Raw genomic sequence first — 11852 nt, forward strand, 5'->3', positions numbered from 1 at the left:
ACTTTCGAATTTAAAGAACACTACCCTCCTTATTTTTTTTTCGTAAGGTGTTAGCATCAACCTTTTTCCAACGTCAAATTGATCAAGTTGAGGTATAAATCTTTAAGAAATACAGTTATACTTCAATTTTTTTAAGGACCAATATCAACAATAATGCATTCTCAATCCAAAGTTGACCAATGAGTCAATTACATATTTTTCTTTCATTTTTTCATAAAACCATCCTGCATAGAGTATTATTCAAGTTATTCAACAGACAAATTTTCCGTTTTTTCATATTATGTCAAATACTTAGCTAGCGTCGAAAGAAAAAGATTGAGAGACTGAGATTGGGAGACAAAGACGGAAAAACAAATATTAAAATAAGTCTTAGTATTGTATTTGGTATAAAGTTGGAGACAGAGATTGAAATAAGAATAAAACTCTAATTTAATTTGCATAAAAGATAAAGTTAGAATTAATTAATTAAAATAGAAATATTTTAGGCATAAAATATTATTAAAGTTTCAGTCTTTATCCTAAAAAAATTTCAATCTCTGTGTCTCCATTTTTTGGAGATACTGAAATACTGAAATTTTAAAAGCAGATATTAAAATTTTAGTACTAATCTCTAAACTACTAAACATGATACTGAATTTTAGTCTTTCCGTCTCTTACCCTATCTTACCGTTACAGAAATACTTTTAAATAAATCGGTTAGCAAAGTGATCCTTAAAAAAGAATGGTATTTAATGTTTAATAATCTTTCTAATACTTAATTAAATGTATTTAGAACCTTGTAAAACTTCCTATATTTAGTTGCTAGGATTTAGGAAGAGTATTTGTGAAGAAGATTTATCATTATCCATTATTGTTACATGATTCTACTTCTACCTTGGCCAGCAAAATCGTATCATCAATAGTGGGAAACTTACTAAGATGTTTTTGGGGTTTATGTACAAAAAAAAAAACTCAGTTCTAGTTACACTTCATATTCAAATCAGTACACACCACATGTAATGTAATCATTAGCACAATACCAGGTCGAACTTGCTTTTTTGGGAGGAAATGACTAAACTAAGAAAAGTTTGAAAATGGCAAGACAATAGAACTCTATCAACATATTTCTTGTTCATTTGCTGCTCCTTCCTTTTTCATTTTCCCCCCAATTTCTGACTAGAAGATATATTTATTTATAGTTACACATTATTACATGAATGACAAACCAAGAACACCCCCCACAAATAAATCATGTACACTGATGAAACCTGAAAATATTTTATGCACAAACTCTACCAAAAACCTCTTGACGTAGTCCTTAAGGAATATAATCACTGTGCGGGGGCGCACGCCACTGTAACTGGAGTTCGAGTTCCATAGATTGTCAGAGCAGACGAGCGAAAAAAAAATGCAGAAATAGATAACAGTCTTAATGGCTTCAGCACAATCTGCACAGAAGATAATCTTAGAAGGAACTCTACTCCACTCACAATACTTGCTTAACTGAGCCTCTGACTCCGAAACAACCTCTATTCTAAGATTGTAGTGCGCCGGTTGCCGCTGGGGCTTGGCAAATTCCGAGAACCAATGCTTGCAGTTCTTAGGAGTCTGCGAAATTCTGGAAGGCTGATTTTTCCATCTTTGTCAATGTCAGCTTCCTCAAGCAGAGGATCAATTGAACCTCTTAATCCTGTATGCTGAAAATGGCCAAAAGGTTACATTAGTTGCAGAAAATCATAGATGCAAATATTGGTGAGCATTCACCGGGAAACAAATCTTAAATAAGGTTAAATTACTTTGGAAACCTTTTATAGTATCTTAATCAGTTTTTAATTAGATCCTTCTAGTTTAAATATTTATAATAAAATCCCTATACTGTACAAACATTTTCAAATAGGTCCATTTAGTTTAAAACTTTTCTGATTAAACTCCCAAACTAGACAAAAACTCTTTAAAAAAAACATTCTTTAGTATAGGGATTTGGTTTCAAGATTTATTAATTAGAAAGACCTAGTTGAAAAATATTTGTTAACATAAGGAATTGAGTAAAAATGTTTAAACTATAGGGATGTGATTGAAAATTGTTGTGAAATCAGAGGCTTAATTGCAAATATTTAAACTAGATTTCAAAAGTAATTAAACCTTTAAATAATTGAGAGAAAAAACTTCCTTAAAAAATGTTTGGGTAGCTTGAAAAAGACAGAGACCAACCATTCTTAGTTCCTCCGGAGTAATATATCCATCCTTGTCTATGTCGAATTTCTCAAAAGCAGCCTGTGATCGTCGCTGCCACTTTGCAGAGTCATGTTCCTCCAATTGGTGAACATGTAATGTAGCAGCCACAAACTCAGTGAAATCCACTAGCCCATCTGTGTTGCTATCTATCTGCAAATATATAAGATTGAATTTTACTATTTTAACAAGCCAAAGGCAATATTAAGATTCCTGAGATCACTATCATCAATCACCAAAGAAACTCCATGTCTTAAAAGTTGAATTATGGCTGATTATGTGTACTGTCTGCACAATATCACGCATACTCACCGCTTGCAATATCTCTAGAACACGCGATTCTTTCAACTTCCAAGGTAGATCTTTAGCAAGAGCCTGAGCAAAAGTGGGGGAAACCGTGGTTAAGGGAATAATTACTCATTAATTGGTAATGTATTTAGATACTAGTTACAAAGCAAGTAAATTTAACAGGCTACCTGTCTCATCTCTTCCAGACTAATTGAACCATTTTTGTCCACATCAATCGCGTCAAATTGATCTCTTAGATCAGCCAACTCTTCTTCATTAAGTGTACTCGCCAATGCCTGGAAGATTATCAGGTAAGAGAAAAGCAGGACGGCTGGACCTATCACATTCTATGCCTACTGCCTGATATAACATGTAAAGGTTATAACTTAACTAATTTGTCTTACCCTCAATGCAAATTGTTTCAACCGGCTATACTTCACAAACTGGCGCATGTTGCTCAGAACTGATATATCAATAGGAATCTCCGATGCTTCTCCTCCTTCTCTAACCCATGGATGTGCTGGAAATATCAGGAATTTACAATAAGTCAAAGCAATTAAACATCAAGGGAAGCTTTTATTGTAAATTAACATATCAGAGTCTTCTTAATAAAAAATGTAATAAAATACACACAATTGGATACATACACAAAGCCTGAGCAGCAGTTAATCTTGCCCGAGGATCCTTTACCAACAATTTCTTCACAAAATCCTTTGCTGCACTGCTTATAGTTGGCCATGGTTTCCTGCGGAAATCAGGCTTGTTACGTAAGACCTGCATGGACAGATTATATCAGATCATACATTTAATGTAGCAACAAACAAAAGTTGTAAAACAAATTATTTGATCACAATCAATAGGCAAGGAAAGTAAGGGGCCAAAGATTTATTATTTATGCCACTAAAAAAACAAGAATAGATCACAATACCCCAAAAATTGTAAAACTTAAAAGAATGGACTAATGTTAATGTATAGTACCTCCTTGAAAATACCATCCTCGGTCTTATCCCAAAATGGACGTTTCCCACAGAGTAATATGTAAGTAATAACACCTATGCTCCACACATCTGACTCAGGGCCCGACTTGCGTTTTAAAACTTCAGGCGCAACATAGTAAGCACTGCCAACTATATCATGAAATTTTTTTCCTGCATTTTTTCCCCGAAAAATAACAAATAATTGTCAAATAAAGATCACAAAGATGTCTGATAACTCAAACAAAAAAAGGAAAATGATGGTAATAATAATAAAAGTAATAAAGTATACCGTGTTTGATAGAAAAAAAAAAGAGGGGGTTGGGGCAGGAAAAACAATCATGCACATTAAAGTATTTCCTCACCAGGTTTTATGAAATCTGACAAACCAAAATCTGTAGCCTTTAAAGGTGAGTTTTCTTTGGTTGATTTGAAAAGGAAGTTCTGCATGCAAAGAAAAAATATATAATTTTGACAATGGCTCCATATGACTCAGATTTGCTAGGTATCCCAATGAACTTAACCCTACCTCTGGTTTCATGTCGCGGTGTACCAAACCATGTAGATGACACTCAGCAGCAACCTTGAGCATCTGCCTGACAACCACTGCGGCATCTTTTTCACTATACCGACTGTTCTTCCTGATTAAAGCAAATGAAGAAGTGAGTTTTGGTACGATAAATCGAGCTCAGACAAAAATTGGAGTCATTAATGAGTCCGTCACTGCAATCTCAATATGAACTCAGAATAGACACCTAGCTCAGTAAAATACTGATACAAACAATACTTACTTGGCCAATATCCGATCTAGCAGTTCTCCACCCTCACACAACCTAATAAAATAAAGGAGGTAAGGCTTAACTCAACATTAGCATGACAATAATACATGATTTTATAGGATAAATTCAGACTACATTGCAATAAATTACTAGTCAAAACCAAATGAACACAGGAAAAAAAGGCCAAAAATGAAACCAACTTACTCCATAACTATGTACACATAGGAATCATCTTCAAAAGCATTGTAGAACTGAACCACATTCTCGTGGCCAGCAAGTGCTTTCAGTATCTTGACTTCTCGCTTGACGTCCTCCACAGCTATAGGAAGAACCATCTGCCAACAAATTCAAGAGATAATAAATTTAGAAATGCATGATTTTATCTAAGCTCACATCACTTCTGTGTGGCTAGACTGACACTAAACACACAACCACATAGCTGCTTAGCCTTAGGAATGCAATACACAGGTAAAAGAGAGAACCACAGTAACTACGAGCCGAGCAGCTACAATTAGAATAACCAACCACAATCTGAGAACTTAATCTCGATGCAGTTTAACAAACCTTTTACACAGTCATCCAATTATTTACTCAAGTCACTGGGATTTAGGAATAGTTGACTCTTTCAATAATAGCTACCTCAAAACTCATTCACCACTCACCTATACACCATACATTTTATATAATAAGTTGACAATGTAAAATACCAACATTATTAGTGTACAAAAATCAAATTTCCAAAAAATAAAAAATAAAAAACCATATTCATACACCAGAAAATTTCAGCAAATGAAAGTCAACATTCAACAAATCTGAGCACACCGTCAGCATCATCATCATCCAACAACCAAATCAAGAATTGCAGAGCCTCAATCACCCAAACCTTAATCGACTTCACCACTTACGCTTGAAATCTCAACAAATATTCCAGCTGTAATAACTGAAATCCTAACTAACTAACTAATCATAACTAAATAAACAAATCTACCTTTGCCTTATCGAGCCTCTTAACGGCGACGCGGTGGCCATCGGCCTTGTCAATTGCGACATAGGTGTAACCGAATTGACCGTGACCTAACAACTTGCCAAGGGAGTAACGGTCATCGAAGTCTTTGTCGTAACCGAAATCGGTTCGCTTGCCGCACGGCACGTGCTTGTGCGTAGGCCGTTGCTTCTGCTGCTGGTGATGCCGTTGGTGTTTGTGTTTGTTGTGATGCGACGTCGTATTGGAGCCGCTAACGACTTTAGATGCGGAAAAGCACGCGCCCATGATTGAGTGTTAGTGAAAAGAGAATAGTTATTGTTTGAGATGGTGATGCGGTGTTGGGAATAATAATAATGAGGAGTGTTAGTCGTCGTAGTAATAATAATAATAGGGAGTAGGTAGTAGTTGTCATTCATTTGATGAGAGAATAGAAAAGATAATAAGATATATGAATTAAGAAAGTGTTGTGTGTGTGTGTGTATCTGTGAGAGAGAAGAGGAAAGGTTGGAGCAGGGAGGAGGAAGAAGGGAAGAAGGAGGGGAGTGGTCAAAACGGACTTTTGAATGGAGAGTTAGTCAGACAGACTCTACTACTCTCTTCTGTTGATTTTTGGTCTTAAAATCATTTTTTTTTTAAGTACTATATGTAATTATTGCTTTAGAGTGCGTAGATTAACCAATAACCATGTTAAATAATGCCAATGGACTTTGTGAGTTCTGAATTAATCCATATCTAAGTGAAGGAAGGAAACTTTTTTAAAGTAATGTTACGTAAATAAAATTTAGAGTATCATTTTCGTTTCAAACGTTTGGGATAAGTTTTAAAGTTGTTCTTAACGTTTCAATCGTTCTATTTAAGTTCTTAACGTTTTAAAACTGATTGTCTTGCCGTTAGAAATCCGTTAACATAATTGACGGCGGGACAAAATTGAGACAATTTTAAAACGTTGGGGACTTAAATTGGACGAAAACGTTAAAGACAAAAATGATACATAGAAATAAATTTTAATTTTATCCTTCAATAATATCAATTTTTTACTATATATAGTATTCAGTTATTTTTTAATCACATCTAAGTAAATTACACTTAATCATATTAATTTTATTTTAAATAAATTATTTTTTATAATTTTATTCTTAAAGATTTTTAGCTATCATGAAATATTTGTAGAATGACTAGTATATAAACTTACAGAAAAGAAAAAAATAATATATATACAATAAAATATAAATTATACCTTTTGTCTCTAATGTATCAAAATTCTTTAAAATTATAAAAAAATAAATTTATTTAAATTGAAAGTAATGTGATTAAGTGTAATTTATTTAGATGTAATTAAAAAATAATTGAATACTATGTACAGTAAAAAATTAATATTATTGAAAGATAAAATTAAATTAAAATTTAATTTTATGTATTTTTTGTCTTTAACGTTTTTGCCCTATTTAAATCCCTAACGTTTCAAAATCGTCTCAATTTTGTCCCACCGTCAATTCTGTTAACGGATCCCTAACGGCAGGACAACATTGAGTCAATTTTAAAACGTTAGAGACTTAAATAGGACGATTGAAACGTTAGGGAGAACTTTGAGACTTACCACAAACGTTGGGACAAAAACGATGTTTTACTCTAAAATATTATTTTTTATTAATGTTTATTAATATTCTAAATATTAAATTTTAAATTTTAAATTTTAAATCTAAAATTTTAATGCTATAAAAATAAAATATTTGTTTATTATTGACTATTATTAATTATTTATTCTGAAGTTTAAAATAGATTGATCATGTGATGGATCTAACAAAATTCGACTAAAATTAAAGAAGATCACACCAAAAATAATACGGATTAATTTATCCGACTTACTTAGAATATGAGTATCATGACTCAAGTCCTACCCGACTTAAAGAGCAAGAAAAGACTCCTCTCTCGCTAATACTGTTATTATCCACGTAAAAATAAATTTGTGACATGGACTAATTTTCTATGTCAAGAAAAATTCATTTATTTTAGATAAGACCATAAATTTAAATAACTAAATCATCATATTTATCTATAAATATTTTTATATGTACTTTTTATTCACTATTTTTTAATTAATATGAAACTGTTTAAGATATCTTTAGTATTAACATTGATCTTTTTATATTATAGTATTACATGAGTTTTTTTATTTAAATAAATAAATGAAATACATTAATTTCCAGAATATACTGAGATAAAAAGATAGACGAAAATGCATAGGACCACTTTAAGATAAGTATATACAAAATGGGTTAAGCCTTCATTTCAGGAAAAGCACCATTAAATTGAATCTGACATGGCAGAACCACTTCTGGTTCGGCGCTAGTAAAATGGGCAAGAGTGGCCATTTAGTGACTGGTGCCCACGAAATGGGCGCATCAAATGGGGCAGACACGAAATGGTGTCCAACTCATTGGTACTACAAATGAAATAGTACAAATAAGGTGTACCACATGTGAAATTAGTTTTGAATTTCGCTATATAAACGCTTGTGGCTACCAGTGTGTTATCATACACGGAAGAAACTATTCTCCTGCCATCTCTTCCAACTCCAAATTTTTTTCTACCACTTTACTTTCTTTATCTCTTAAATACTGTGGTTGCTAGTTTTGTTGTGTCTGTGGCTTCTGAAAATATCTATGTCATCATATATTCGAATGAAAAAATTTCTCATACAGCAGAAGGTATCACATTTGTTTGTGGTGATCCACTTTAGATAATGATTCCGCCACAAACATCATTGCAAGAAATGAAAATTTTGATTCTCATAAATACTAGTATGGTTGGAAAAAAGGAAATTACGAAGCTGACTTACAATATGTCAGTTGCAGTAACCAACTCATCTGCGTATCAGAAAATACAGATTAAATCTAATCAGCATGTTTCAATGATGTTTTCTTATCATCGTACCATTGGAAGCATCTATTCGTTGAAACTTTGTGTGAATCTTCAAGATATTGGTGGAAGCTCATCTAGTTCTAATAATGTGGAGCAGGTTAGAAATTTGGGATCGGCAGAATTTGTTCCGTTTTAGGATATTGCTAGGGGTCGTAGTCCCACCTTTAATGCCTTTGTGACGCCAGAACAAAATACAGAAAATCGTCATGCACGTCCCTCCCCTTCCAACCCTGTTGCATTCCCATAAGGTCATGTTGATGGCTTGGTAGACATGTCTGATGAAGATGAGATTGAAGATTTTAGCGGTGACGAAGTAGAAATTGTTCCCGAAATCCAACCGCTTTATTGCGAGACAGTTCTTCTAATTCGTGCCAAATCGGGAGGTGGGGAGGTGGGTGGTGGTGTATCCAGCAGCACGTCAGCACATTATCTATCTTTAAATCTTGGAGCAATGAACTCGACATCCGCAGAAGACAGACCCGAGCAACTATGCTTTGTCGGACGAGATGGAGCTCGAGATTGGGTTGAAGTTTCTCAATAGAGAAACAGCGATGCTTGCTGTCAAAAACTACAACATTCGTAGAAGTGTGGAATACAAGGTTGTAGAGTCAGATCAAAGTTGGTATGTATGTCGATGCAAGCAGTTTGGGGACCAATGTCGTTGGATGGTACAGGTTGTAAAGACCAGGTCTTTCAGATTTTGGAAAATTTGAAAATACCAAGGGCTTTATGGTTGTTTGGCAAGTTCGATGTCTCAAGATCATGCTCAACTTGATAACAATGTCATCTGCCAGCATATATTCTCCATGGTTCATGCTGATGCGACCATTTGCATAAAGGTATTGCAAGGATCAGTCGAGTTAGCATACGAGTACAAGGTTTCTTATAAGAAGGTTTGGCATGCGAAGCAGAAAGCAATTGCCAAAATCTATGGTGATTGGTAGGAGTCATACGACCAGCTGCGAAGATATTTCAACGCTCTACAAGCGTTCGTTCCAGGTATAACTAGCAAGTCAAACTTATTGGACTTTGTTATTGATGGTGGTTTTAGTCGATTCTCTGTTTTACTAATTAAGCATTGTGATACCAAGGACAATTGTTGACCTACAAATGCGATCGTACTATGTCGGTAACACATTGGACCGTGACAGTGTCATGTTTCATCAGGTTTTCTGGTCGTTCCCGTCGTATGTTAAAGCCTTCAAGCACTGTAAGCCACTAGTCTCAGTTGACGGAACGCACTTATATGGTAAGTATATAAGGACCCTGCTGATGGGCTAGCACAGGACGGGAGTAACAACATTTTGCCCATCGCTTTTGCAATTGTCGAACTGGAGAATACATATTCATGGTACTTTTTTCTTACCAACCTAAAGAGGCATGTAGCAACTCAATCGGAAATTCTGCTTATCTCTGTTAGGCATGCAGCAATAAAGGCAGCTTTAGAGCGAGATGGGTGTGGATGGAAACACAATGTTTACTGTGTGAGACATATTGCCTCTAACTTTGCAACAAGTTTTAAGAGTAACGAAGCCAAAAGACACCTGGTCAACATGGCGTATTCTAAGACGCAAGAGTAGGCGCAACACTACCTGGAGTTAATCAGCAGCGAGGATCCCGTCCCCTCTCCATAATTGATAGCTTGGATCCAGGTATAGAGTCACCTAAATAGCTATAGCACCGTGATGACGGTAACCGATATGGTCACATGACAACCAATCTTTCGAAGTGTATCAACTCCGTCCTCAAAGGTACTCGTAACCTCCCAATTTGTGCAATTGTCAAGTCTACCTACCATCGTCTTAATACACTATTTGTAAACAAGGGTTAACAGGCAAAAGCACATATTGCATGCGGTAAAGTTTTTTTGCAATTCCTGCAAAAAGTTATACTGGCAACACAGAAAGGAAATTTCCCAAATGCTTGTGACGTCGTACAACAAAGCTACGCCAATCTTCACATTAGATGAGATAGCAGCGGTAGGGGTGCAGTCTAGGTTTCACATTTATCTTGAACATCACAGGTGTGAACATCACAGGTGTGACTGTGATTACTTCCAAGCGTTGCACTATCCATGTCATGCTTTAGCTGATGTGCACATGCAAGACTTGATTGGCAACGTTATGTCGAGGCAGTGTACCGTGTTGAGAATGTGTTCTGGGTTTACGACATGGAATTTCCACTGTTGCTGGACGAGGATATGTGGCCCCCATATGAAGGACAACGTGTTTGTCCCAACCCCTACCTCCGACGTACAATGGAAGGATGTCCAGTGTCAACAAGGATTAGGAATGAGATGGACAAGGCCGAGACTAGAAAAGCAATGTGGGCTTTGCAGGCAACCAGAACATACAAGGTGGCAGTGTCCGTATATTTCTGCCAGTTAGTAGTCTACCTTTCCCAATATTGATATTATTTTACGCTGCTTTTTATTTTCTTTTGTGCCAAATTATGTAACATGTGGATTGTTACTTTATTTCATTTTATGGCTCTCCTTTGGTGTTACAACATGTTTCTTTCATGATTACTATGAATTATGATAAACAACCCTAAATCTAAGTACATAAACTACATGAAACTACTAATACAATATAACATTCAACAACAAACGACTAATACAATATAAAACTAAAATGGAAAGAAATACAACAAAAACAAACAACTAATACAATACACGATGTCCTAACTCAAGCGAAACAAAACTACATAAACTAAATCTAAGTATACAAAATTAAATAAATAAGACACATAACTAATGGTGCTCGTATCCCTATATTTTTTACCCACAACACAATTTTTTCTCACAACCCTTTTTATTAAATTTGCTTTCCCTTCTACTGCATGTTCGACTTGGTCCCCTCCCCCTTCTCCCATTTTATATCCGTCCCAAACCCCTTCACCTCTGTCCATGGCCACCCAGTTCAACCAGTGCATGTTCGTAGGGGGACTGGTTCTCACTGGAATTTGCAGCTTTGACTGACGGGTCGCCATTTAATTTCATGGTTGCCATACATGAGTTGTCTAATTCGTGTGCGCCACCAATGGGTTGTTCCATTTTGTTGCTGCAGCATCTGAAATGGGCCACTTCGCAAGTGCCATCCATGACTTCCTCCAATTCGTGGTCGCCAGCAATAGATTGGGTGGTCAATCCTTCGGTCTGCCATCTCAGAAGCAATTCGCGAGCGTCCCCTGAATAAAAGCTTAACACATTTCGCGGGTACTTCGCTTGAAGTGGCCCTGCGTATTTTCATCTACCTTTCTATTCCTATGTATTTAAAGAAAAATTAATGTATTTCTTTTGTTTATTTAAATAAAAAAACCAAAGCGTAAGTCTCTATTTATGATTTTATAATTTTGTGGAGATGAATATTTTTAGTAACCAGATGTTCGAATTTGATTATTTTGTGAGAAAATATTCCTTCTCTCAAAGTTACAAAACAGTTTTGTTAGACTTTTTTCATATATAGTATTTTCTACAAAAATGTTATATGCGTACTAAAAAATAATTATTAAATTAACAACTATGTATTTATGTGTAAATATATGTATTTTTTAAATTATTTTTATAGTATATTTTATTATATTCTAACATGTATTTTATACTAATAATTAATTTTAGTAGTTGATTTTTGATGTACATCTTATCGCATAAGTGATTTTTTTAAGTTATTTTAAGTTTTTTTTTTTTTTTTT

General features: G+C 34.9%; 1 protein-coding gene across 1 annotated transcript; it reads right to left on the reverse strand.

The window, feature by feature from the left end:
- Positions 1-961: 961 nt before the first annotated feature.
- On the reverse strand, positions 962-5801 carry LOC107476694 (calcium-dependent protein kinase 28). Its single transcript, XM_016096554.3, has 12 exons — positions 5241-5801; positions 4457-4587; positions 4265-4306; positions 4003-4114; positions 3839-3917; positions 3478-3647; positions 3147-3273; positions 2904-3019; positions 2688-2795; positions 2524-2586; positions 2191-2364; positions 962-1676 (listed from the first exon to the last, which is right to left on the reverse strand). The coding sequence occupies exons 1-12, from the start codon at positions 5520-5522 to the stop codon at positions 1509-1511; spliced, it is 1572 nt and encodes a 523-aa protein (XP_015952040.1). The 5' UTR covers positions 5523-5801; the 3' UTR covers positions 962-1508.
- Between the last annotated feature and the right edge of the window lie 6051 nt (positions 5802-11852).

This window comes from Arachis duranensis, chromosome 1 (assembly GCF_000817695.3).
Source record: "Arachis duranensis cultivar V14167 chromosome 1, aradu.V14167.gnm2.J7QH, whole genome shotgun sequence".
NCBI classification, from domain to species: Eukaryota; Viridiplantae; Streptophyta; class Magnoliopsida; order Fabales; family Fabaceae; genus Arachis; species Arachis duranensis.

Bases quoted from the DNA above. Each gene is read 5' to 3' on its own strand.
- LOC107476694 (XM_016096554.3), bottom strand. From the start codon at position 5,522: ATGGGCGCGTGCTTTTCCGCATCTAAAGTCGTTAGCGGCTCCAATACG. The intron at 3,648-3,838 runs GTGAGGAAATAC...GAAAAAATGCAG, and splicing joins GTCAGATTTCATAAAACCTG to GAAAAAAATTTCATGATATA. The intron at 2,796-2,903 runs GTAAGACAAATT...ATAATCTTCCAG, and splicing joins TGAAACAATTTGCATTGAGG to GCATTGGCGAGTACACTTAA.